At 38.4% G+C, this 24,635-nt stretch overlaps 1 protein-coding gene across 1 annotated transcript in view; it reads left to right on the top strand.

Moving 5' to 3' along the window:
- LOC149773221 (Y+L amino acid transporter 2-like) overlaps positions 1 to 24,635 on the top strand; it is a 91,780-nt gene that overhangs the window by 47,823 nt on the left and 19,322 nt on the right. The window contains exons 8-9 of the mRNA XM_089946580.1: positions 4,563 to 4,712; positions 19,539 to 19,716. Coding sequence (XP_089802706.1) covers positions 4,563 to 4,712; positions 19,539 to 19,716 — 328 coding nt within the window. The remainder of the gene's footprint in view (positions 1 to 4,562; positions 4,713 to 19,538; positions 19,717 to 24,635) is intronic.

Raw genomic sequence — 24,635 nt, 5'->3', positions numbered from 1 at the left:
CGGCTCTACACACTCCGGACACTCAGAACACTTCAAACACTCGGAACACTCCGAACATTAGACCCTGTGGACATTCGACACTCCGGGTACCCCTTGACATTAGACAGCTGAAAATATGTCCAGTACTGTGTAGTATACAAAAATAAACCTAACCCTGCTTGATAAGAATCCTACTGTACTAAACAGTTCTTTAAAAAATGTAGCTTTACATTACTAATATAAATCCCTTGCTAAGTCAAAAACAAGAATAGAAATATGTGCATTATACCGCGTACACCAAAGCTACATAGCAAACATACAAAAATAAACTTGGAAATACAGTAGTTATAACTTATAGACTAGAAATTAATAAACTTACCTACCTCTACAGCTGAAGATGTGCAAGTCCTTGAAGCAGACTGCTGGCTGACAAGACTTATCCTTATTGTAAAGAAATGTACGTACGGTGAGGTATTTATACACAGATATAGTCTGTGCATTGTAGGCATTCGGTTCGTCCCATCAAGGACACTTCGCACGTGCGGCATGGGATGAACCGAACTCACTCTTTCGAAATACGACACAATATACATAAATCACCCTCGGGTACTGTTGTACACAAAAAAACGAAACTTGAGTACATGTATTCAATAAAAAAAAAAGAATTTAATTCTGTGACAGATGGGTCAGGGCAAACTCTGGGATAAGGAGATTAATTTAACTATTCTTGCATATTTTGATCCAGTGATGTATTTGAAAAATAAGCCAGTATTAGGAGTAAAAAATATTTCTTCAAAAATGCTCAACCACATTTTACTCAGGGCACACTCTCCAATGTTTTCCCTGTGGTAATTTACTTGGAAGAGCATGCATTTCTGTACTAGTAGGGATTTGGCACCAGTCCCACTATCTCAGGGGAGACCACTCTAAACTGACTGCCATCTCAACAAGCAGATGATATTTATAACCAGTTTTATTAATGAAACAATGATGTGGTTGGGCTGGGTCAGCAGTTAGAGAATGTTCTAATATCATCAATGTGCACAACAAGTCTTGTCAAAGAAATGACATACATTTGCAAAACAACAAGATATTTTCAAGTCTGGAGTAACATCCATTACTCAAAATGTAACATTCTATGATAGAGGTAGCCATGGCTACACATTTCCCTCCAAAATAACTGTCCATTGTAGTTTATTATGGAGAAAGTACAATGCACAGTTTGAAAACTAAGAGTCTGGGACCAAAATTCTGTCTTTAAGTTTCTCTTTATAGTTGGATGTAATGGGTACGCATCATTTGATTAGTTACTGGCGAGTCATGGCTTTTCACTGAATATTTTTGTCATATTTTGTAGGAGAATTGTCGTTGTTCTAAATTGTTAGAGACTGTAATGTCTGCATGGTCTACCAAATATCTAAATGTTTACAATTATTGAATCGATATTCACTTGAACGATTATAAACTTTACTTATTGAAGACCTGACAGCTGTCATAACCTTTTTCAGTTTGATATTGTTTTATTTACTATATGTTCTTGACCTCATTTTATGACAGGATTTAGTTTGAACATATCTGATGGCTGATAAGACATGTCTGTTGAATATATCTGAGAGCTGATAAGACATCTTTGTTGATTATAAGGCATGTCTTTGTTGACTATATCTGGCAGCTGATAAGATGCGTCTTTGTTGAATATATTTGATGGCTGATAAGACATGTTTTTCTTGAATATATCTTATAGCTTATAAGACATATCTTTGTTGAATATATCTGACAGCTGATAAGACATGTCTTTGTTAAATATATCTGACAGCTGATAAGACATGTCTTTGTTAAATATATCTGACAGCTGATAAGACATGTCTTTGTTAATATGTCTACTTATTTAACACATTAACCCCTGGAGGTTTTTGTCATTTTCGCCTGAAAATCGAGTAGGAAACACATTTTGAAAGCTATATCTGAATAGATCTGAAAGCATTTAATCCCCGGTGATCTTTCAATAGCATACTGCCTAGTTGTGTTAGAACATCGTTTTTCATTGGCTGCTTGGCTTGCGCATGAGCAGAAGGGCAAAAGTTGGAGTTCTTTTTCTTTCTTTTTTTAAATATCTTTTATGTTTGCTAAACGGAGCCATTATTTTTGTATCGAGACCACTCTTTACTCCAAATGCCCATCTTATCCTACTTTTTGCAAAGGCTGATCTGTCTGTTTGCAGTTCATACCGGTTTGCCTTAGATCTGAGTCAAAAAGTCTCAAATCCAGACACAAAATCGGATTCCGACCATGAGCGAATTTTGGGTAGAAAAAAGTCGGGTCCAGAAAATGAGTTTTTTAAAATCTGTATTTTGTAGTGCAACTAGAAATTCCAGATTATTTGGTATCATTCTTGAGCTACATCTGTCTACCTTTCTATAATACCACCCACTTTAGTTTATCATACATGACCATGATGCTACAGAGCTTGGCAGTAGGCTACTACCTCCTGCCATGTTAACTCGTCGCAAGGGGTTAATGTGTTAAATGATTTAGTGTTTTAGCTCTACTGGTCATAGGCCAGAAGAGCTTATGAGATTGTCTGGTGTCTTTCATCTGTCCATCCGTTAGTCCAAGATTGTTATCACTCCTCGTCCTGTGCTACTTCAAGGATCGCCTCGAAACTTTACAAGTACATTCATCCCATGGTCTGTTTGGTTCTAATTGAAAATGGTACTGCTTTTACATCTGTTATTGCGACTTGGATGGTCATATCAATGTGGGTTTTTCACTAAAAGACTGTTTTTGATGTCTCGTTGGTCCTAAATCAAAATGGTGACAGTGGGACATCCATTATGGCCACCAAGCAGCCATCTTGACAGTCTTGTTATATTACTGCTCCTGAATGGATGGGTATATCATCAACATGGGGTTTTCATTAAACGACTTCTTACGATATCTAGTTGATTCTAAATAAAAATGATGCCAATGTGATGGCCATTAAGGTCTCGCTGGACAGTTTATCGAGTAAATTTTCAACCGACAATGACCTATTGCAGAAAAATGAGAATAATTTTACACTGAAGATACAAATAAAAACAAAGTAATGGTTTTTGTAGAAAGCATGCATGTGAGATTTTGACTGTGGCAATCAGGTTAATTCCTTATACATTCATTTTTGACAGCAGGAAGCTATTTTGAATATCTTCCTGTGATAAGGTGGTTAAAAGAATCAGTATGTGCCTTATGCATGAATAAAGCTCACTAGTACTATAACAATTTGTACTTTTCATCACTCCTCAACCATCTCGATATTTAGATATTTACCTCTGTAGCAGACACATGTAAATATGTAATCCAAGTCGGCTGTTCATTTGCATGTCAAGTTACGCATTTTATCTTAGTGCTAGTCTAACTGTGACAGGCAGTCACCAAACAAGCCAACCCATTTTTAAGCCTAACTCAAAGTAAATCTAAACTATATTGCAGATTTAGCTTCTGTGTGAATTTATAAAGGCTAGGCTTATAATTAGGTTCATGCTTTCTACCTTAAAAATTAGGTAGGTGTCAAAATATGCAACTATCCAGTGAGACCTAAGGCTGCCATCTTGAATATCTCTTTGTCATTACTCTAGAATGGATTGTCATATGGACTTGTTTATCATTACTCTAGAATGGATTGTCAAATGGACTTGTTTATCATTACTCTAGAATGGATTGTCAGATGGACTTGTTTTTCATTACTCTAGAATGGATTGTCATATGGACTTGTTTATCATTACTCTAGAATGGATTGTCATATGGACTTGTTTTCACTAAAACATTTGTTATGATGTATAGTTGGTCCGAAATAAAAATGGTGCTGATCAAACATCTAAGATGGTCACCAAGGCAGCCATCTTAAAAAGTCATATTGAGGTGGAGTTTTCACCAGAAGACTTCTTAAATTAAAATGTTGCTAATCTTACATCGAGTGTGTCTAGAAAATCGTGTCACTGAATGGATGATGATCATTATGACATGGGGTTTTCACCAATAGACTTCTAATCATGTCTACTTTGTCCTAAATGAAAATGGTACCCAGCTGACATTGAATGTTTACCACAGAAGCTAATTATTAAAATTTTGTTATAAGCTGAAGATTATCAGACATGGTTTGGATACATGACAGTTAAAAAGAAGAAATGGTCTTGTCTTGAATTCTTGGAAATTCATTTTGACAAGTAGAGCATAATTTTTTTTCAAGGGATTCATGGATTTTGAAATTACACTGCATTTGTTTGGCTGCATCTATTCAATTGATCCTCCATGTTGTTGTGAACTGCTTTTTCAACATGAAAAATGGAGAAAAATAAAGCATGAGACGCATACATTTATATACTAATAGGTTCCATCTGATTACTTGGTGCGTGGAAGGAAAATTCTACCCTTGAAGTCAGAATTTGTGGGTAGGAACTGATCAAAGCCAGATTCTTACATATATATCCTTACCTTTGTTTTGGGATAAGATGGGGATTATGTTGGTAGTGAAATTGGATCAAAGAGGGAAGTGGCAGTGGGGATATATGACATTTGAGAATATAAATATAATTTTTGTTTTTCAGATGATATTGTCTTTGCTTTTCCAAACTTCCTCTGACATCTTTTACCTGATAGAAATGGAAGGGTTTGGGTTTGCCACTGTTCTGGTCATGGTATTTGCTGCACAGGTCTATCTGAGATTTAAGGAGCCAAATCTACCCAGACCCATCAAGGTAAAATAATAACTTGGGAATTTGCTTGAAGAAAACAATACACCATAGATGAAAATGTTAAATAGTGAAGCATGAATTGAATAGGGTGATGTGAAGTACCAGTTTTCTGTTTACACAGTTTCCGTTTCTATCCTTGATGCAGTCATTTGCAAGTTTTTGTTGTGTCTTACCCTGGAATTTAATTTCTCAAGGTTTGCTGTGTTCTGCCACATGGTCTGAAATACCCAGGAGCAATTCACAATTTGCATGCAAAAATCTTTGTAGTTGTTTAAAAATCAACAGCGATGGGTTTTTTGTATTGAAACAGGGTTCCTGCATGGGTCCAGAAATTTGAACAAAGTCTAAAATTGTTTTTCCAGGTCTTGAAAATATTAGAAAAATGACTAAAATGTCTTGAAAAAGTATTAAATTTTTTTGTTACTGAAACTGGTAATGTGATTGCTCTTAAGCATTTGGAATAATTTTTAGTGTAAAGAAAAAATCTTGTAGTTTTGATTTTACTTTTTCATCTCTTTACATTTTACTTTCCGTTTTTAAGTATTAACCTCATTAGGTCAATAAATTTGTCACATTGTTTGATTTGGAAATGTTTATTTTGGGTTGGGGAAAATTTCTGGAATCTTTTTTTAAATTTGTGGCAGGATCCCTGTTGAAGTTTTGTCCCATAAGTTGGCAGTTTAATGGTATGTAATACATTTAATAACTTCTTAGGTTTTTGTTTTCATGCAGATGGCATGTACCTATCTTGACATGATACCTACAGAGCATTTCAGCAAGGATGCATCCTTGCGCAGTTTGCATTAAATATACACCATGTCCAGCAAAACAAAGAGGGGTTCATTGTACCAGTAGTGGAGAAATAAATAATGAACAAAACATTTACTTCTTCCTTTTTTCTGATACTGATGTGCCAAACAATCATTAAATGTACAAATTGCTCAGGGCTGTTCCAGTAAAACATATATCCCCCCCGGGGACGGCACTTCAAAAAAACTTCTGTAGAAGGATGTGTTTCAAACTATTTTGATTCTGACAGTGGAAGGTTGGTTAGGAAAATCACTTCTGTTGTGGGTTGTGCTAACAAAATGAGAAATCGCTGGTGGGGTTGTCAGAAAGAAGAAGAAGAAAAAAACCGAATATATATTTAAAATCGCATCTACCCCCTCCTAGCGGTCTAACGTGAATAAAACATTGAGTCAGAAAATGATGCCAGTACATGCGAGTGCATGTAATTTGTACGAATTCACGTACTTTTAAAGCAGTGATACGCATTTGGCAAATTATGTCAACGCCGCGGTTATAAAAAAAAAATGTGCTTTGCGCAGTATGCAATTTTTATTAAACTTTTAACTTTAACTTTAAAAGTGCATTTCGCTACATAATTCGCGCTGCCGCAGCTTTCTCACAACGCTTGATGCGACATCCAGATATCTGGATACTTCGGTTCGACATGAATGGCTGTTAAACTAAATTTGATTCATTTATTGGCCCTGGAACATGCATTTTATGGAGTTTTAGCCTTCCTTTCATCGTGGAAGTTTTACAGATGCGTGTTTCCAATAAGGGCCACACAGGAAACCAAAATGGTTGAATCACACAATGGTTTGACTTCAGACGTTTTCAGTCGGCAAATACTGGCTGGTGATAGCTATGATGACAATGAATTTCATGTATATCGGTCTGTTGGACATTGGAAAAATGTCACTAGAAATACCAGTGTGTGATTTTGAGCCCACAATTGATGTTGAGTGCGAGTCCGATGTACGTGTTGGATGGACAATATGCCGGTTATATTTATTAAATATACCCATGTCTAAACAAGCAGACTATGGGAATGTTGGACTTAAAACCCTAATACAGTATTATGGAAGAGATAAATCTGGCATAAGAGGCAGCAAAACACTGATTCAAGGAAGTGAATCTTTCTTTGACAGGGTTCATGTTAGTGAAAACTGACAGAGGTCTCGGAAACGCTTATAATCACGCGTATTTGGACGCCATTTTTTTTTAAATTTAGGTGGGCGGTAAAATTCAAAGACTTGACAGTCCTGCTTCAGTCACTTGCATAGTGGGAAAATGTGTTGATCAGTTAGCTGTGATGATATTTACAATGACAGAATTTAGTGGTTGAAAGCCCCCCCCCCCCCCACCGTCGTCACCATTATAAGAGAACATCAAAAGAACATGCTGCAATAGCTAGCTAAGCGGCGAGATCAAAGGCTTTGACTGGCAGCTGGGTGGGAAAATCTACTGATATTTACAGTGTTTGAATTCAGAGGCAGAATTACCCAGAGATGTACATGTGGTCATTTATAACAGTACATCAAATAAACAACTTTTGCTTTCATTATTGTGTTCATTTCCGAGTGTAACCAAATAAGCAGTGCACGTGACCTCAGAATCATGACATGTTGAGACATAGACTTGAATGAGTATTTTGGGGTTCAATGGCAAACTGACGAAGATTGTGAGATTCAGGAGAGGGCTAAAGTAGCTGGAACTGATAGTTCGAAAGGGACATTAGCCAAGTGTAAGAAAGTGTGTGGTGCCTAGCTTAGTGCTTTGAATAAGACCTTGGATCGACAAAATTCAGACTCACTCTGACGAACAAGCAAGAGCTATGTCAGTGTTATGAAGAATGTAGAAATTAAACTCTGGCAACCAATAGTTCTTATAATTTGCATAGTTTTCTGAGAGGGGACCTCAACTTTTCCTGATGGGACTCATATTTTTACCAAAATGGGAGCCATGAACTCTTAGTTTTAAAATCCTAATGAGACCTCTGGTTCAAAACTTTTCTTTTTGGGACAGAGATATCCAAGAGAGAATACCCATGGAGCCATACATGTGAGATGTTGAAAATTGCACAACCATCAAGAACAGTAACTTGTTCAAGCTAGTTATGCATATGCGTTTCAGACAGCAGGCAATGAAAGGAGTTCACAGCACAGAATAATATTCGTACACAGAGGAGGAGGATCATATTAAATTTAGATACAATTAACAGATTAATGCTCATTGGGAACATCAGAGAATCCCCATACAACATAATTAAGTGTGTGTAATCTCAAGTTGGCAGAACCACTGAGCAAAAAAAGAATAAAAAGACAAACTGTTGTATCATACAGCTGTATGACCAAATGATGTACATGCTCTCTATGTGCAAAAATTAAATGACATTAAACATAAGAGACTGCCTGATCTGTGTAAACTCAAAGCAAGATGGATAAAATTTGTCCTGTTTGTGTTCGGTTCTTCCTATGTATATTTTGATCATGGTGGTATTTTCTGCATACCTTTTGGCACTTAGTTCCAAGCCATCATTTGGTATTCGTATTGCAAAATGGATAACTAAAAAAGTCTGTTATCTAGTACAATACATTTTTAAGCACTATCATTAACTGATGATGAAATTGATGAAAAAATACTTGATGTCATTCTGATATATGGATTCTTTGCTACACTACTATTCTGTTCATCCTGATTCTTTTTTTTTTTTTTACCATCTCCTTTAGTCTTACTGGTACCAGTGCTTTTAATAAAATTGTAACTTCTATTTTCTTGCAATCTAAATATTTGTAATGATGTGTTGTTGTCAAAAGGTAAAATGTGCTTAGTATTGTAAAATCTAAAACTATTAATTAGCAAGGGACTAAGTAAAAAGTGGACAGAAATTATTGCCATATTACAGTGCTGTTAGAAACAACAGAATAGTCGTACAAGATGTATTTTGCACAAAGTTGTAGAACTAGCGCTCGTATTGTCACCATATATTCTACTTAAATAATTATATCATTATTTCTGTATATTCCTATCAGTATTTTCCCCAGTGGTAGTAATTTTTTGATCTGATGTTGTTCATTTCTTGTGCAATTTTTACACATCAAGAATTCTCACCATATCATTAAAAAAACAATGTAATCTGCACCAAATTGAGTTGTTTGAGAAGAAATTAATTTTTTTAACCCAAAAATCACTGAAGCTACGAGTTCTTGCATTAAAGTCTCACATTAAATAACATTTGAAGTAGCCACAATAGTAGTTTAGGATGCAACTGTACCAGTTTCACCTTTGGTATATCCAAATCTTGAATGTGATGGAGGAACATAGCTCCAAAATAAACACATCAATTTTAGAACCTGTTCATTGACTATGAATCAAGTATCCAAGTCCAACTGAATTGCTAGAAATTTTTTAATTCTTTTGACAACATCATAATTAGCTGTCAAATATGGAGTAAGCCTATAGTCGTTATGCCATCCCAAACAAGACCCCACCACAATCACATGACCATGTCCAATGACATCACAGTAATAATCGCTGTACAACTAGAGATGACATCCCTTCAAGAATTTTGATTTCAGTAGAGCTGTAACAGAGTGGAACAGTAAGAAAGTGACAGATATTAAAGTGTTAGGGAGATATTTAACAATGGCTATTCCCACCACCACCACTTTCTCATTGGAGATCACACACACACAAAACTTGGAGTACATCCTGAAATCCTGGCAGCATCCCTGCAGAGGAGATAATTTGACTATTCAGTTTTATTGGTCTCTGGTTATCCCATGGTATTTCTGTTAATTGAACATTATCTTACAGTGTGTCTATTCAGCATGGTCGAAAAAGGCTTACAACCATTGAGAGCTGTTCAAGGACTCGCATTACTACAGATGTGAAAGAACGAGAACCATACTATAAATCAGTGAAGATAAAATAGAGTATATATGTGTTTGACTGCCCCTGATTGGTTGATAATGAAAGTAAGATTTTAGTAAAAAAAATCTTTTGAGAGCTTGTCCTACTTGTAACTGAAAAAAGTGAGGGACATTGTTTTATTAACATAATTTCCATCCCTTTACATACCCGAGTTTGGACGACTCATTACTGAAATCAGCAGCTGACTCTTTGGTGCAGTATTGAAAGCACACATTTCAAATTTGTATAGATTCAGAAAATGGTGCGGCTGTTATGTCTTTTTTTTCTTCACAAAAGCCATCGTCATAGATGTGTCTATACTGATATAAATCTGATCATGAGTACTCAAAATTTTAAGTTACTGAATTTTAATATCGTGGTGTTTGCACAAATTTACAGTGGGAACTAAATTAGTCCAGAGTCCAGAACTCTTGAGTTTTGTGCAGAAATATGGAATCCAAGCAGAATACATCCAGAAATGTAGAGGTTTTCAATCTTGGATTTAGTCTCCCAATTGTGTTTCACACTGAGATGCATATTCACAGAACATTTGTATAGTAGTAGGAAAAGTAAGTGAGAAATTTAGATACATATCATAAACAAGACAAACAGTATGTGGGGGGAGAAGATCATAAGAACAGGCTGGAATGGAGAAGTATAATAAAAACAATAATGAGTAGAAGTGTGCCTCTTTTTTTATGTGTGCAACATTATTTTCTTAGCTTCAGTAAGAAATTTCATCAAAAGGAAGACAATAAAGGGTGTACAGTTAACTAAACCAGTAGGAATTTAGCTACTTAAAAGATGTATCAAATTGATTTTAACCTTCTGGTCTGTTTCTGTCCATTCTGGTGATATGTCCAATGAATCAGTATGGTTGGAAAAAATATTTGGCAAATTTAAAAAATTAAAAATCTTTTGGCAGATTATGATTATACCCTACTTCTGCCTGAGAGATGTGAATAATTTTATTTCTTGGTTTGTTGATTGTGGTTGTTGCTCATTGAAAAACATTGATGCATTCTCATACCTTGTTAAAAATATTTATTACAGAGGCATATCATCAGATATTGGTGTAGAATATAGCTTGAATAAGTTATAACAGTTCTAGTTAGAACAATGAACATTGTTAAGAGAAAATTTAAGTGAGCTAAAATGTAAACTTTTCGACAGTGTGGGATGCAGGATTGCTCAAGACTTTTCGATCTCATATGCTCACCATGAAAATTCCATTTGCACCAACTGATGATGACTTTTAGGTAACTGATAGAAAAGCATAATTGACGATATTCTAAGGTCTACAAAAATTACCCGAGTCAAAAGTTACAAACTCTTACAGCTGTGGCAAAAATGATTGAGTAGTACCTTTGCTGCTGTTGCCACAGTTGATTAGTTGGTTGATCAGTGTGGTTTGATTTGGGTATTTTTGGTGATTCTTTTACAATATATTAGGTGGAGGAAGAACCCCGAAAGACTATATATGGCAGCTGGTTTTACTGCTGAAGAAAATCCAAGTCCTTTTGAGACACCAAACACCACTTATGTAGAACCACTGACCTTCCACAAGTAACTGGCAACATTCTCATTAGCACATTGGAGGCAAGTAATCACATGACAATCATCTTGTACCACTGCCATGGAAGCCCCTCAGTTCTGTATCACAAGACAAGCATCTTAAACCACTCTGCCATGAAAGCCCCTCAGGCCATAGGTATAAGTCTCATATGAAAGACTAGAAGTGGGAGATAGAACCTGTGACAACTGGATTGAAAGTGCAGAATGTTACTGCTAGGCCATCAGTGATGATTATGATGCTGTTGACAATACAGTTTATGTTTGACTTGCTATATTTTTTTATAACTTTATATTAGTCTTGCAACAAGGCGTAAAAAAATAAGGCATCGGTAACTGAAAAAGATGTTCTTACAAGAAATGATATAGTGTAAAAGTAGACAAATGATGCAACATCACTTCCACATTCATCATTGTTTTTTTTTTCTGACAAATCATACAAGTTTACCAAAACATTTATTGGAAAAAATAATAACAATCAATCATAGAATCTGACCACACATTTAAAGCAATACAAGATTTAACTATTATTCTAATCAAAAGCAGCATGCCTGAGAACAAAGAAAAATAGCAAGACATATTGATCACTTTAGGAAACACAGAGTTTAGTAAGGATACAATAGAAATATCTATTATAAAATCTGTAATCATGGATGTTAAATTAGTAGTTATTTAGGGAATGATCAATGACATCTACAAATAATAAGCCACCATGAAAATATGTGATTTCACAGTATCAGAGACATACTTGGCTGACAGACAAACAAACAGAAGGACAAAAGACTGATTATAATGAATGAACACAAATCAAAATATGCAGTAGATTATATGATGTGTATGAATTCAGTAGATTACCTCCAGCCAGCTGTCATTTAAATCGCTTCTGTCCCCAACCCAGTATTCAAATTGCTTCTACCGCCCACTAACCCATAGCCAGAAATTATGTTAAAAAAATATACTTCTGTGGGGGGCAGTGTTTCTCGATTAAAACACATCTGACGGTGGATCACAATTTTTTTAAATTGCTTAAGTTGTGGGTTGGTTGAATTTGAAAGTGCCTTCCCCCCGGGGGGTATATGTTTTACTGGAACAGCCCTCAGTTATTGTTTTTAAGACAATGCACAAAATCTATGAAGCGATCCTTTTTGATTGCACTGGTTGCTATGTCTGGACTGTCTGTATTAACGAATTCTCCAAATCTCTTACATGACAAAGCTCAGGATCATGCTGAAGTAATCATATACCCAGTATAACCCATGATATTCCATTGTCAAGAATAAGCTTTGCATGTAACTGAATTGCAAGTCTTGATGAAAAATATGAAACAAATTCAAGTCATGCATTGAGGTAACTTCCATTTCTGTTTTTATTAACAGTAACTAAAAGAAAAATGGCTTGTTTTTGACAGTTCTTGTAAGCATGTGCTTCCAGTCACATGATTTGACTTCGATGTGCACCATTTATTCTTTGTAAAGGCAGTGAAATTGGTATTTGAATGAAGAAAAAACTGATTTCTATCCCGGTATCATGTCCAAATCATGCAGTGATAAAAATGGCTTACAGATGAATGGTAGAACAAGGGAAGAAAAACATCACTCTCAAGAGATCACTTGAAAGTTGAAACTTTACCAGAACTGATTGTAATGTTGGATGAGAATAAAATTGTTGAATGTGATTTGTGTATTGTTGGCGTATGGTTGGAGGCATCATAGAGATTCCTAAAGGAAAGATGGTTGTTAGGTTGTTTTTGTTTTAATATGCAGATAGCATGTATAATAGACTAAGAAAATTTTATTTTATTCATTTTATTATGAAGTTGGCCTGGTGTGTGGTAAAAACTTGTATATAAGTAAACCCCACCTCTAAGCACACAAGTCTAAATCCTACCTTGCCTGGCAGGTGGTAAGTTGCTGCAGATACCTGCATAAGATATAATTTTCATTGGACCTACCACGTGTCATTACACCTGAACTTTGTGGCTGAAATCAGTCCTGGAAACAGATCTTGTGTGTGTATGGGTGTGATCATAATGGAAGAATGAATTGGAGAGTTCCAAACCTAGATCAGTGGGTCGATGGTTCTTACCAGGGTTTTTTTCCCAGAGTTCTTCCATGACCAGCTAAACTGGTGGCCATGTATAGCCTAATATGTACTGAAAAATTATGTTAAACCCACGAAGCAATAACTAACCTAGACAAAGGGAGCTTACAGTTATAAAATGTACATACCCAGATTTTATGACATCATTGATCTGTGCTTATTAGGATGAGCTTTGGTCAGATTGTTGTTGTTGTGTGGGGTTTAATGCCATTTTTCAGCACACTATAAGCTATACATGGTGGCCAGTATAAATGGTGGAGGAAGAACCTGGGAAAACCCCAGGACGAACCACCGACCCACGAGAAGCTACTGGCAAGCTTTCTCATGTACCCATGTTAGCTGAATCTGAGACTCGAACCCACGCAGACAGAGGTGAGATGGCAGTGATCAGGAACTGTGAGTGCTTTAGGCCACTTGGGCACTCTGGGCCCCTCTTTGGCCAGATGAAGTTTACACAAATTAATCATACAGTCTGGGTATTATGTTGGATATGGTAACTATGACACTCTATTGTGACACACTTGCTAATATTTGTATCTATCCAGTATATTCTTTGGAAGGGCATAATATTTCACCTGTATGTTTATGCTAATGCTTATCCCATACATCAGTTTTATTTGTTACCTGATAATATTTGTAGGCCTTGGTAGATCAAAACAAAAAAACAATTTATGGTCCCTTTCTTGACCCTTATTTTCAACCAAACTTTTTCAAATACTCTGAATTGACTCTATCTCCTCCAATTAGTCAGAATAGGGCAAGAATCAGTGCTCGACTAAGATCACCTTAAGGCCAAGGATTATGATGTCATCAGTGCCAGGAAGTGGTTGATCCTTATCTCCTCCCAAGGGAGGGCAACCATTTGGCTTAGCAATGAGCAGTGCCATCTGAATCTCCAGTATAGTGTCTTGGTGACAGAGATAGGCATATCCTGAGGAGTGATCTTGATTGGATAAATCTGGCTCATCCATGAGTACTTCATCACCAGACCAGTCTTAGACCAGTTACCAGGCATTAAATATCGATTGGTACCAGCTTTGAACATAGATCAGGGCATAGGATTGGTTTGATTTCCGCCCCCAGCCCATTCCTAACCTACTATTGTATTTCCAACGGGAGAGCGAGTTGGATTGTACCCTCCATTTGGGTCCTTGGCTCCTTTCCACCTGTCAGGTTTGGTGTTGGAAAAGAATGAAGTTTGGAAGATGATGAATGAAGTTTACTGCCTCTTTCCCCCAAACTTGAGTCCTGAGCCTACTGATGCTGAGGACAGCAAGATTCTCTCCAGTTAGGAAAGATTTCTTTACAGATCTTCTGCTGCTCGCATGCAGCAATGGTCCACAAGCTTACCCAGTGCCAGGAATTTGTCAGGTGACAGAAAAATTTGTCTGTCCCCGCTATCGACACTCTTGTCATTGGCTTCTGCTTCCAGCTGTCAGGTTCTTTTTTTGGCAGCAGACCTTTGGTACTCTTGTTGGAACTTAACCTTTGCACTGATTGCAGCCTTGTCATGCTGGACCACAGCAAAAGCTTGGAACAGAGGTGCTCTTTGGAGGTCTTGTCTCTTCCATAGCATCACAGGATTTGAGGCTCAGCAACACAGATTCTTAAATTGTGGCTTTGGGCCCTTCAATACAGGCCAAGAAGTGTGCCCGTCCCAACTGCCTTATTGGACCTTAACACAAGTTCTTCAAGCAGGCACACCCTAATTCAGTGTCAAAAGTCTCACAACAGCCTCAGCTGAAAGCTTCTTCCCCACCTTTTGTTTGCTTGGATAGGCCATGGGAGAATGTCAGAAGACTCCTCCCTCTTCCCCCTACATGTCGGTGGCAGCATACCTCAGATCTCCCTCTGAAACCACTCCTGTGGCTTAGTGGTTAGAGCATCTGCTTTGGCTCCAGGAGGTCGTGGGTTTGAATCTCTGGCTGAGTCATACCAAACAAATGTACATCATTTCTTCTTTGAAGTATGTGTTATGTGATCAGAAGAAGTTTATACTGTAATTCTACAAAAAAGCAACAAAGGAGAGACTGTTGAAATAAATCTCACAAAGGTAACATTGCAAATCTGGGCATTCAGCCAAAGTCTTGAATGCAGGAGGTCATGGGTTTGAATCCCAGCCAAGTCATACCAAAGACTTATAAAAATGGTACTAACAGCTGCCTTGCTTGGCGCTCAGCATTAAGAGGTTAGTGTTAGGACTGTTTGGCCTAGTATCAGGATAATGTGACTGGGTGGGACATCATGCTTCATGTCTGAGACATGATGCCCCAGTGTTATAATCTGCCACACTGCAGACATCGATGGCAATTTGTAACGTGTATATTAGCCTGGTTTACGGACCGCAGCATCTATCACTGGTTGCCACAATCCTTTTTTTTAATAATTATTATTATTATTTTTTGATGTTTGTTTTTGATCAGAACAATCGTTACTAATCAAGTGGTCATTGTAACAATTGATTACATATAGGTCATTGATGTCCGTGTTCTTGTGATAGGGTCATTCATAGGGATGCTGGGTCCTACTCATACATATGATCTATGATAATGCTGGGATGCAGGCTAAGTGCAGTAAATACTAGTCTGGTTCCCTGCTTTGTATGATCCCAGTGTTGCTCTCCTCTATATGAATAGCAGATAACAACGCAGGGAGCGTACGAAGTAGGGGACCAGACTAGGGAATAATCTGTATATTTTTTAGTCTGGTTTTCAACAAAACTAGAAAACACTATAAGCATACCTACAAATATTGGTAGCCAGCTTATTTGTATTTTTTTTACAATGGTATGAGCGGTCGTTGTTACAGGGATTAAATAAAGGTTGGTGTAGTTTATCCTCGTTTTTGCATTGTGGTTGTTCATAACAGTGTCAAAATGCATATTTTGCTGAAAAATCGCGGTCGCTGATCGCGTTCAGCAGGTGGTCGCTCACGACAGAGTGTTTATATAATAAAATCTATCCGTGCATTACGATTGTAGTCTGAAATGACAGGTGGTCACCCATAGCAGAGGTCACTCATAACAGTTTTTACTGTAATATGAATGGGTGGGACATCATGCTACATGTCTGCAGCATGATGCCCCAGTGCTAGACATCACTATAAACTGCCACACTGCAGACATCTTAGCTCATGACCAAAAAATTGTTAAAGCCATGTTAAAATTCCAAATCACACTTACAGATCACTCTCAGAGTCTGCCATGTTCCAGGCAAGAGGAATATCTTTGCAAGCAGTCTGTTCAGAGTAGATCATGTGGTCATCACAGAATGTTCTCTGCAGGAGACAGTAGCAGAGTTACTTTTCTTACTGAACAAGATACCAGCCTCTGAAACTCAAAATACCTTGATGGACTTGTGGACTTGTTCACTATAAGACTAAACAACATGATTCTCTTTTATGTCTCTTGTATCAGATCAGAGAGCATAGGGTGTTGACACTTTCAGTTTGTCATCCCAACTTTCAAATTAATTCCACGGGTGCCATACCAAGTCAGGATACCCTGTCTGGCTCATCTGTGTAGCTCCTGTGACCGAAACATTCGAAGTTTAGTGACCAAATAGAGCCTGTTCCTGGATGTGCCCAAGAGATTACAACTTGGAAAGGACCTGCTGTCACATATCAGGGGGTCTCTGTTGCACAACAGACTGCATATTTTCTGCCTTCACACTTGGCTTGAGTGATCATTTTGCAAGGACCAGTTTTCAGGCAAGGTTGCCAGTTGCACTGTTCAGACTAGGAGGTAATCCAGTGTTTGTATTATGGAGTGGAGAACCTTATTTAATTGAAGGAGTAGGAAATGTGCTAATGCTACCTGTTCCCTCTTAAGTGCAGTTGCAGACTTTTTTCACTCCTTTTGCCCTATTAAAGGCTATAGGGCATATGGCCCATACAAACACTCATTCTCAAGGGGTTTTGCCATTTGGTCAGACCCTCATCATTCTGATCTTGTCAGGTATTTTGAGTTTCGGAGGCTGTTATCTTGCTCACTAATGCTTAGATGGAATATATCGTGTTTGGGCATTGTTGAAAACCCCCTCATGAACCTTTGAGTGAAGCTTAATTTGAGAACCGTAGCCTTAAGACCAATTTTTCTGCTCTCTTTTGCTTCATTGAGGAGGAGTGAGCTTAATAGCTGGTTAGCGGAAACGGGTTGTTTACGGTTTAGTGGTAATAAGGATAGTTTCTCTTTGGCAACCTGGGTTTCTGGCTAATAATTGGTTACCTTTAATAGTTTCACTTCATGTTGAGATTCCCAGCATAACTCAAATCTGTGCTGGTGATGAGCATGATAGGTTCCATCTCCTAGTTGGGGCCTCCAAGTCAGGTCCTCAAATTTTTATTTTGGTTCCTCTAAAGGGAGCAGGATTGGTCAGAATTGTTTCATTCTACCTCTTATAGGATGACTGTCATTCCTGTCATGTTGTTGTTGTTGTAGTGGGGTTTAACGCCATTTTTCAGCACATGATAGGCTATACATGGCGGCCAGTATTAATGGTGGAGGAAGAACCCGGGAAAACCCCGGAAAGAACCACCGACCCACGAGAAGCTACTGGCAAGCTTTCTCACATATCCACATTAGCTGAATCCGAGACTCGAACCCACACAGACAGAGGTGAGATGGCAGTGATCCGTAATGGACAGAGCTTTAGACCACTCGGCCACTCGGGGCCCCTCATTCCTGTCATTAAACAGCCACAATTTCCAGGTGGATTGTCTTCACTATCAAGAGAACTCGTAAAAGTCCCTCACTGAAATTAGCTACTTTCCTGAGAATTAAAACTTAAGAAGTTCAGGCTATTGTTACATCTTGGTTCAGTAAGAATCACTCCTTGAGAATGTTATTGGAGCAGTTGTTTTCTATATCAGTTTTGTTGAGGTCACCAGCATCCCTCCTAACTGGTAATATCAGCAGTGCAACAGTAGAAGGTAATGTAATATTGCTTTAAAATGTGTGTGTGTGTGGGAACCAATTTGAATTAAGAAATAATTACTTGCTACTATTGCACAGTCCCTCCTCCCACCCTGCTGTAATGTCCTGTAATCTAGGTCCAAGTCAAAAGAGGAACCTATCCAGAATGTTCGCTTTGAGGAGGAGTCTGAGCAGAATCTTGATCTTTAAATTTAGGTCCTCAAATAGATGAGATAATAGGAATCCCAGAAATGGAAACCAGTATTTTAGTCACAGGTAAGTATTACATAATTAAAATTTAACCCCCCCCGCAAAATGATGCATGGTTTTCTTCCAACACTAAAATAAATGAATTTACAGGACATCTCTGGCATCTGAGGACATTCCCCCATCTTTTTGCGAAATGTAGGGAATGTTGTATTCTTGTTTCTTTCTCTCCATCTGTTCATTCATTAGCCCATTTGTGGATCCATCACACTTTTATTTCAGCTTGATAACTTTAAAGCTATTTGATATTAGGGGTGAACATTAGTATATGTGTACCTAATGATAAGATGTGTCACATACAATTTTATCTGCATCTGTCTTCAAAGGCAGTGTCTGTGCTCAGCCTGGAAGGAACCACTGACCCATGGGAACCTACTTGCAAGCTTTCTGACATCCCTTTGGTGTTCAAGCCACGACTCAAATTCATGCTTATATGTGTGATTGATCTGTAGACCACTCAAACACCAGGAGTATTGTGAGCCACATTGGGGGTTCTATTTTGAAGGTTCAATCACTGTTCAGTATCTTAAGTGCTACATCATCCTTCCTTTTCCACTCTTTAACATCAGAAGTGATTGAGATTTAGGAAAGAAAAATTGGCATGCATATATGCCATTAGGAGGTGTAACAATTTGTAGACCTTTTTTCTTCATTGTCATAGTTATAGATTCTTTTATATTGTCGCAATTTGGGCATCATGTTAGGTTTTTTTTTTTTCCTATGCATCGGAATAGGTAAACTTTGATTAACCATGTTACACTTCTTTTTTTAATTTAATGGCATATGTATCATAGTGTTACACTTCTGTATTTCATTGTTATGGCATATCATGTATCATGGTGTTGCACTTATGTATTTTAGTTTAATGTCACTTCATGTATCTTGGCATTACACTTCTAATTTTCAGTTTAATGGCACATCATGTATCATGGTGTTACATTTTATTTTTCAATTTAGTGGCATGTCATGTATTTTGGTCAAGGATTTATTTTTACAGTCAAGTTTACAGATATATTTTCCCCCTTTTCAGCACTTTTGCGCAAATGCTTCTTTATTTAAAGCCATGAAGCGTGGTTGCTCTCAATGTCCGCCCAATAGCTTGGACGTTCTGTCACTGCTGTCACAGATTTCATCATAGTTCACATTTGGTTAACTCACCACATTTTATTTAGTCTGAGGACAAAGATTCTCTGCATTTGCTTGTTAGCTTTATTTTTGTGCATATTTCCTATAGTAATGTAAAACCTGACACATTAATGTTCTTTTCTTTGTTACAGCTTCCCATTGCCCTGCCAATCTTCCTTTGCCTGGTCAGCATCGTAATAGTTATCCTGACCTTTGTTCAAAAGCCCAATGAAAGTTTCTTGGCTTTGGGACTTGTGGCAGGTGGAGTTGTTCTTTACTTAATTGGGGTTAAATGGAAGTCCAAGCCCAAATTTTTCGTGGAAAGGATGGGTAAGTGGAGAGGATGAATTTTTCTGTGATTTATTATCTTGCCTAGGAGATTGTTAGAAATTTACAACAAATGGTGAGACAGAGGTATCACTTTCTCTGTGGCATGAGTTGCAGTGATGGCTTTCTTAAGATTTTGTTAACAATGTTGCAATCTTGAGTTTTAACAGTTATGTAACTATAGCATCATGCATTCAACTTTAGAACAATATTACTCTTTGCCTGAAGTTTGAAAAGTAATGTGCTAAGATATTTGGGTTTTTTTTATGGGACTGCCAGGCAGCCATTATTAATATAACAGAATCATCCCAGTAATTTTTTATTGTTAGTAAGGTTGTCTGTGTTTGTCTTGATCACAAGGGTGTGATTTGTTTGAAAACTTTTTCAGGAATGCTAAAGACAGTGCCATGTTGTAAGATGATAACGGATTTCTCCAAGTTCCTTCTGCTGCGATTTCTGACTTGGATCCAGAATCTGAGCAAATTATTGATAGGTTGGAGACCTAATACTTTAGCAGAGGTCAATTATTTTTTGACAGTCCACCAGCTTTGAAAATGTGGTTGCCCAGCAGAATTTTTTGGGTTGCCCATTAGATTATTGCATTTGCCTCCAGAATTGCTGTAACCAAATAATTCAACAACTTTTGATATATATGTATAGTTAGCCTTATTTACAAACAATGCTTGTAAATGTTCATTAGTCTTGTTAATGGTAAGTGTCGCAGACATATTTTTAATCTACTTCACTTAATCTATTAATCTATGTGTTTGTTAGCTCTTAAGATCTATATGCCATGGTTCTTTCCCAGTTTTCTTAAAAACAATTTAGTTGAGGGGTTTTTACCATCAAGATTTTAGATGACTTGAATTATGAACAACAGGTTGTGGACATCATGCATTTATCTTTAGAAAGAATTTTTACGGCAATACAGGCAGTGCTGGAAAGTGCAGCAATGCCAGCCGTGCTGTCTTTACTGGCAATACCGGATACTTGAGTACTCACAGCTTATACTCAAGGGACAGCTTGTGTCTTGCCCAGATACGACCGAGTGGAGTCGTCAAGAACCTGGCATGACTAGTGCTGAGCTTAAAGCTGAGTCGGATGGAAACCCGGCTGCACAGTAAAGGTGATGAGTCATCGATATCCACATTTGCACCCACATCGACCCCTATTATGCAGTAGTACAGTGGCTGTATGAAACTGATTTGAGCTCACTGGACCTCCCTGTTTCCTTGGAAGGGGAGGGGGGCTGATCCAGTTCAGTAGCAGTAGCTTCCGGTTTCGTTCATGAACAGTTCCTTTGCCTCTCCACATGATACAATGTCAGATCAGGAGATGGATGCCTTTCGATAACATATGATATGGTTGTTCATAAAAGGTGCTGGAGCTTGTGCTAAGGATACATTCCCCAATGAGTTACTCAAGACTGCTGCTTTTGGAATGCAAATGGCAGGTGGAGGCCCATCATCGACTGGAGTCTCATCACCCTATTCAAGACAAGGAAAGCGATTTCATTCCGCCTCTCCATAAGATGGGGCAAGTATGCCGTTAGTCTCGATCTGACAGTGCTAGTTGCTACCTTCCGCTTAACACCACACTGTTATCAACTCACCGTTTTCCTTTCGGCCCTCATCAACCCCTGGGCTTTCACTCACACTAGGTATTCTGGCATCTCCCTGTTCTGGGCATTGTCATCTACATCAGCAGCAGTGTATCTGTCAGCATCTTAAAGAAACACATGGTAATTTCTCTCCAAGGCAGAATGATCTCCCTTTACTGCTAGATGATCTAGGCCTTCTCATGAAAGGGGAAAGTCGGACCTACGTACATCCCAGAATTTTGTCCATTTGGACGCAGACGTTTTAACCAACTAAAATCAGCATGTCCCCTTGTGTTCGCGCTCCCAGAATCATTGAACTCGTGTCTGTTTCCATCAAGACATGGATTTCATTGGGAGAGTTCTTGCAACTCCCCAGCTGTTATATGACATTGGGCTTGAACCCATCTTTGCCGTCTTGTTATGCTGGCCTTTCCAGCACAGTGGCATGCCGTTTTATGTCCTCTTAATCAAGCAGTCCTGATCGCACCCGAAATTCGATCATTCCCACATCAGTGGGGCAATCCAAGCTGGTTGACCATTGGAATCCTGCTGAAGAACCCTAGGCAGAAATAACGTAAAGTACCTCTGCCAGTGCACATGGTAGGAATACCCACCTGTTGCTGACTTTCACTACTATTAGTTACACCTGGGGGGGAGCAGTCTGTCCTCCTCAGTATCCTAGAAAGGAAGGCTGTCATCAATACCTTCGTTTCTGTAAAGATTGATTCTGGGGCGAAATGGTCCTCTTTCTATCCAACAAGACTGTGGTGGTGACCTATATCCTCAAACAGAGAGGTAGCAGACCACTTGCCTGGTGTTCTGATTTGGCATTTACTATGTTAGTGCAACAAACTCCATATCCACATACAATTCACGCACTGGCTGCATCAGTGGCCTCACCGAGAATCCAGACAGAAGGGGTTATATCCCGGAATGGCTCAATCAATTGGTCATCAATTGGATTCACATACTTAAAGGACATCAAATGACCTACCTCATGATGACGAGGTTGAATCAGCAGCTACCCACCTTCATCTCCCCAGTTCCAGAGACAGCAGCGTGGGCCTTGAGATGCACTGTCAGCCATCTTGGAGGGGTTATGTGCCTCTGCTGCCCTTCCTATGGTGCTACAATTACTGGGTCAGAATGGCAAAATGACTCGGATAGCCCTTGTTAGAGGGCACAAACCCTGTATCACCAATATATTTTTCCAAATGATGATACACCCAGGAAGATTCCGGCCAACCTGAATCAACTGCCATCTTCTTGCTCGGATTTTACCAGGACAGCCTTGCGAATCCAACAATTTAAACCTTCATTTGTGGACAGAATCTCAAGGGTAACAATCTATTTCACCCATCTGCATGCCTCTATCCCTCAACTGGCCAACTTTCTATTGTTCGGTTCTTGGAGGAGAAACAGTCGGATCCCAATCACTTCCAAAGGCTACCTCCTTATGATATTTGACACATTCCGGCATCATGACAACATGTTTGGGCAAGATAGATGGACATATTCCGGCATCATGACAACATGTTTGGGAGGGATAGAGACCTATCAGATCTTTTAGACAATATTGGACTCCTTGACCAGTATCCCTTATTAGTCTCCATAGGGATCCAATCTTATTTTTTTAACATGGCTAAATTCGAACCCCTTCGAACTTATAGCCTACACATCGCTGAAGTCACTGTCATACAGACCATGTTTACTGATAGTTTTAGCTTCAATATGTAGGATAAGACAGCTGCATCCCCCTTTATGTTACCAGAATTCTTTTCAGTTATGATCAGAGGGTTCGGTGGTTTTTATGATACCATCAGGATTCATAGCCCAGAAGAGATTACCGACTGTTCATAGACATCCAGTGTCCCTGCTCGCTTTCTTCCATAGCCAGGTTGAGAACAGCAGACATGCAAGATTCTGTTTGCGCTTTCAGGGATCTATGACCTTGGACACATTTTGACTTTGTGGCAGATGTGCCATTGGGTATGATAAAGATCTCCCAGATCTGTTAGACAATTTTGATATCCAGCAAACAAAGTCCACGACATGGTTTAATAAATGTAATTTGTCTTGGGTTCTAACTTTGCTCAACTCAAGCAAGTTTGAACCTCTAGCTCATGCTTCACTAAAGTTCCTATCATACAAGACAGGCCTAGTTAACAAGAATCAGTTGCCATCCATCAGTAACCAACAAGTCATCATTCATCCTCTTTTCCATAGACAAGTCTAGAAAGGCAGCCATGCAAGATCCTGTCTATACCCTTAAGCACAGAGACAAGTCGTGGGACAAGCAGTGTCTGTTCTCACACTGTTTACTGCTCAGAAGTTTTGAGCAATCACTGTGAGACAGAACACAGTATATCACAGTTTATGCCCTTTATTCCTGGCTGAAGGGGGTCATACCCTTGGTGTACTTGGATGTCTCATCTGATCAGAGTAGCCTCACATCTGAGCCCTCAAGCACTATTTGAGATACACAGAGACAAGTTGTGGCATGCCCAAAGTTACTTCCTGCCGGTCAAGGCTGGAAAACAAGGCATCACTCCTCAAGCCCTTGCTTCGTGGTTGAACTTGTTATATGCTCAGCAGACTCAGAGATCACTCAAGATCAGAGTCCTCTCATGAGGATTATGGCTCATGAGTTGAGAGCCATTTCTGCGAATCTTGCTTCGATCTGAGACATTATAGAAGCTGTTGGCTGGCATGCAGAGTCAGCATTTTTACCTGGCAACACCTGGTAGTATGAAGGGGAGGTAATGGGCAAGAGTTACTGCCCTTTGTTTATCTTAAAATCGACAGGATAAGACGTTTTTCGTCTTTAGTAGGGCTGGATTCGCCAGTTAGCAAATATATATTCCTAATGTAGTGTGATTGGGTACATATTGGAGAAACACAATTGATTTTAAAAATTTGCTTTCACTATCAAATATGGCCATTATTGAACAAAAAAAAAAGAAAAAACTTTAAATTTCTTCTCAAAACCTGTTGAACAGAATTGATAAAGCATCTAGGTATGAAATGCTTTCACATTTGTACATTATACTTATCTGCCATCAGATAGGTTGCTATTATTAAAGAAGAAAAAGACCTTTAAACAAATCTGACCAAATTTGACAGAAAGAATCCTGGCATGAGAGCTTTTCAGGATTTTATGTTAGATGCCAATCCACGGTCAAATACAGCAGCTATTACTAAAATACATAAAGCTTTAAACAAGGGTTAAAACTGCTTGATTTAATATGACCAGATTTGAAAACAAAACTTCCTGTCATGAAGGCCTTACAAGTGTGCACAAATTATACTATGTTGCAATCAA

This window comes from Sinohyriopsis cumingii, unplaced genomic scaffold (assembly GCF_028554795.1).
Source record: "Sinohyriopsis cumingii isolate HCF-2022 unplaced genomic scaffold, ASM2855479v2 utg000810l, whole genome shotgun sequence".
Lineage (NCBI taxonomy): Eukaryota > Metazoa > Mollusca > Bivalvia > Unionida > Unionidae > Sinohyriopsis > Sinohyriopsis cumingii.
The sequence above is the reverse complement of the archived record's forward strand: the minus strand, read 5'-3'. Positions and strand labels throughout refer to the sequence as shown.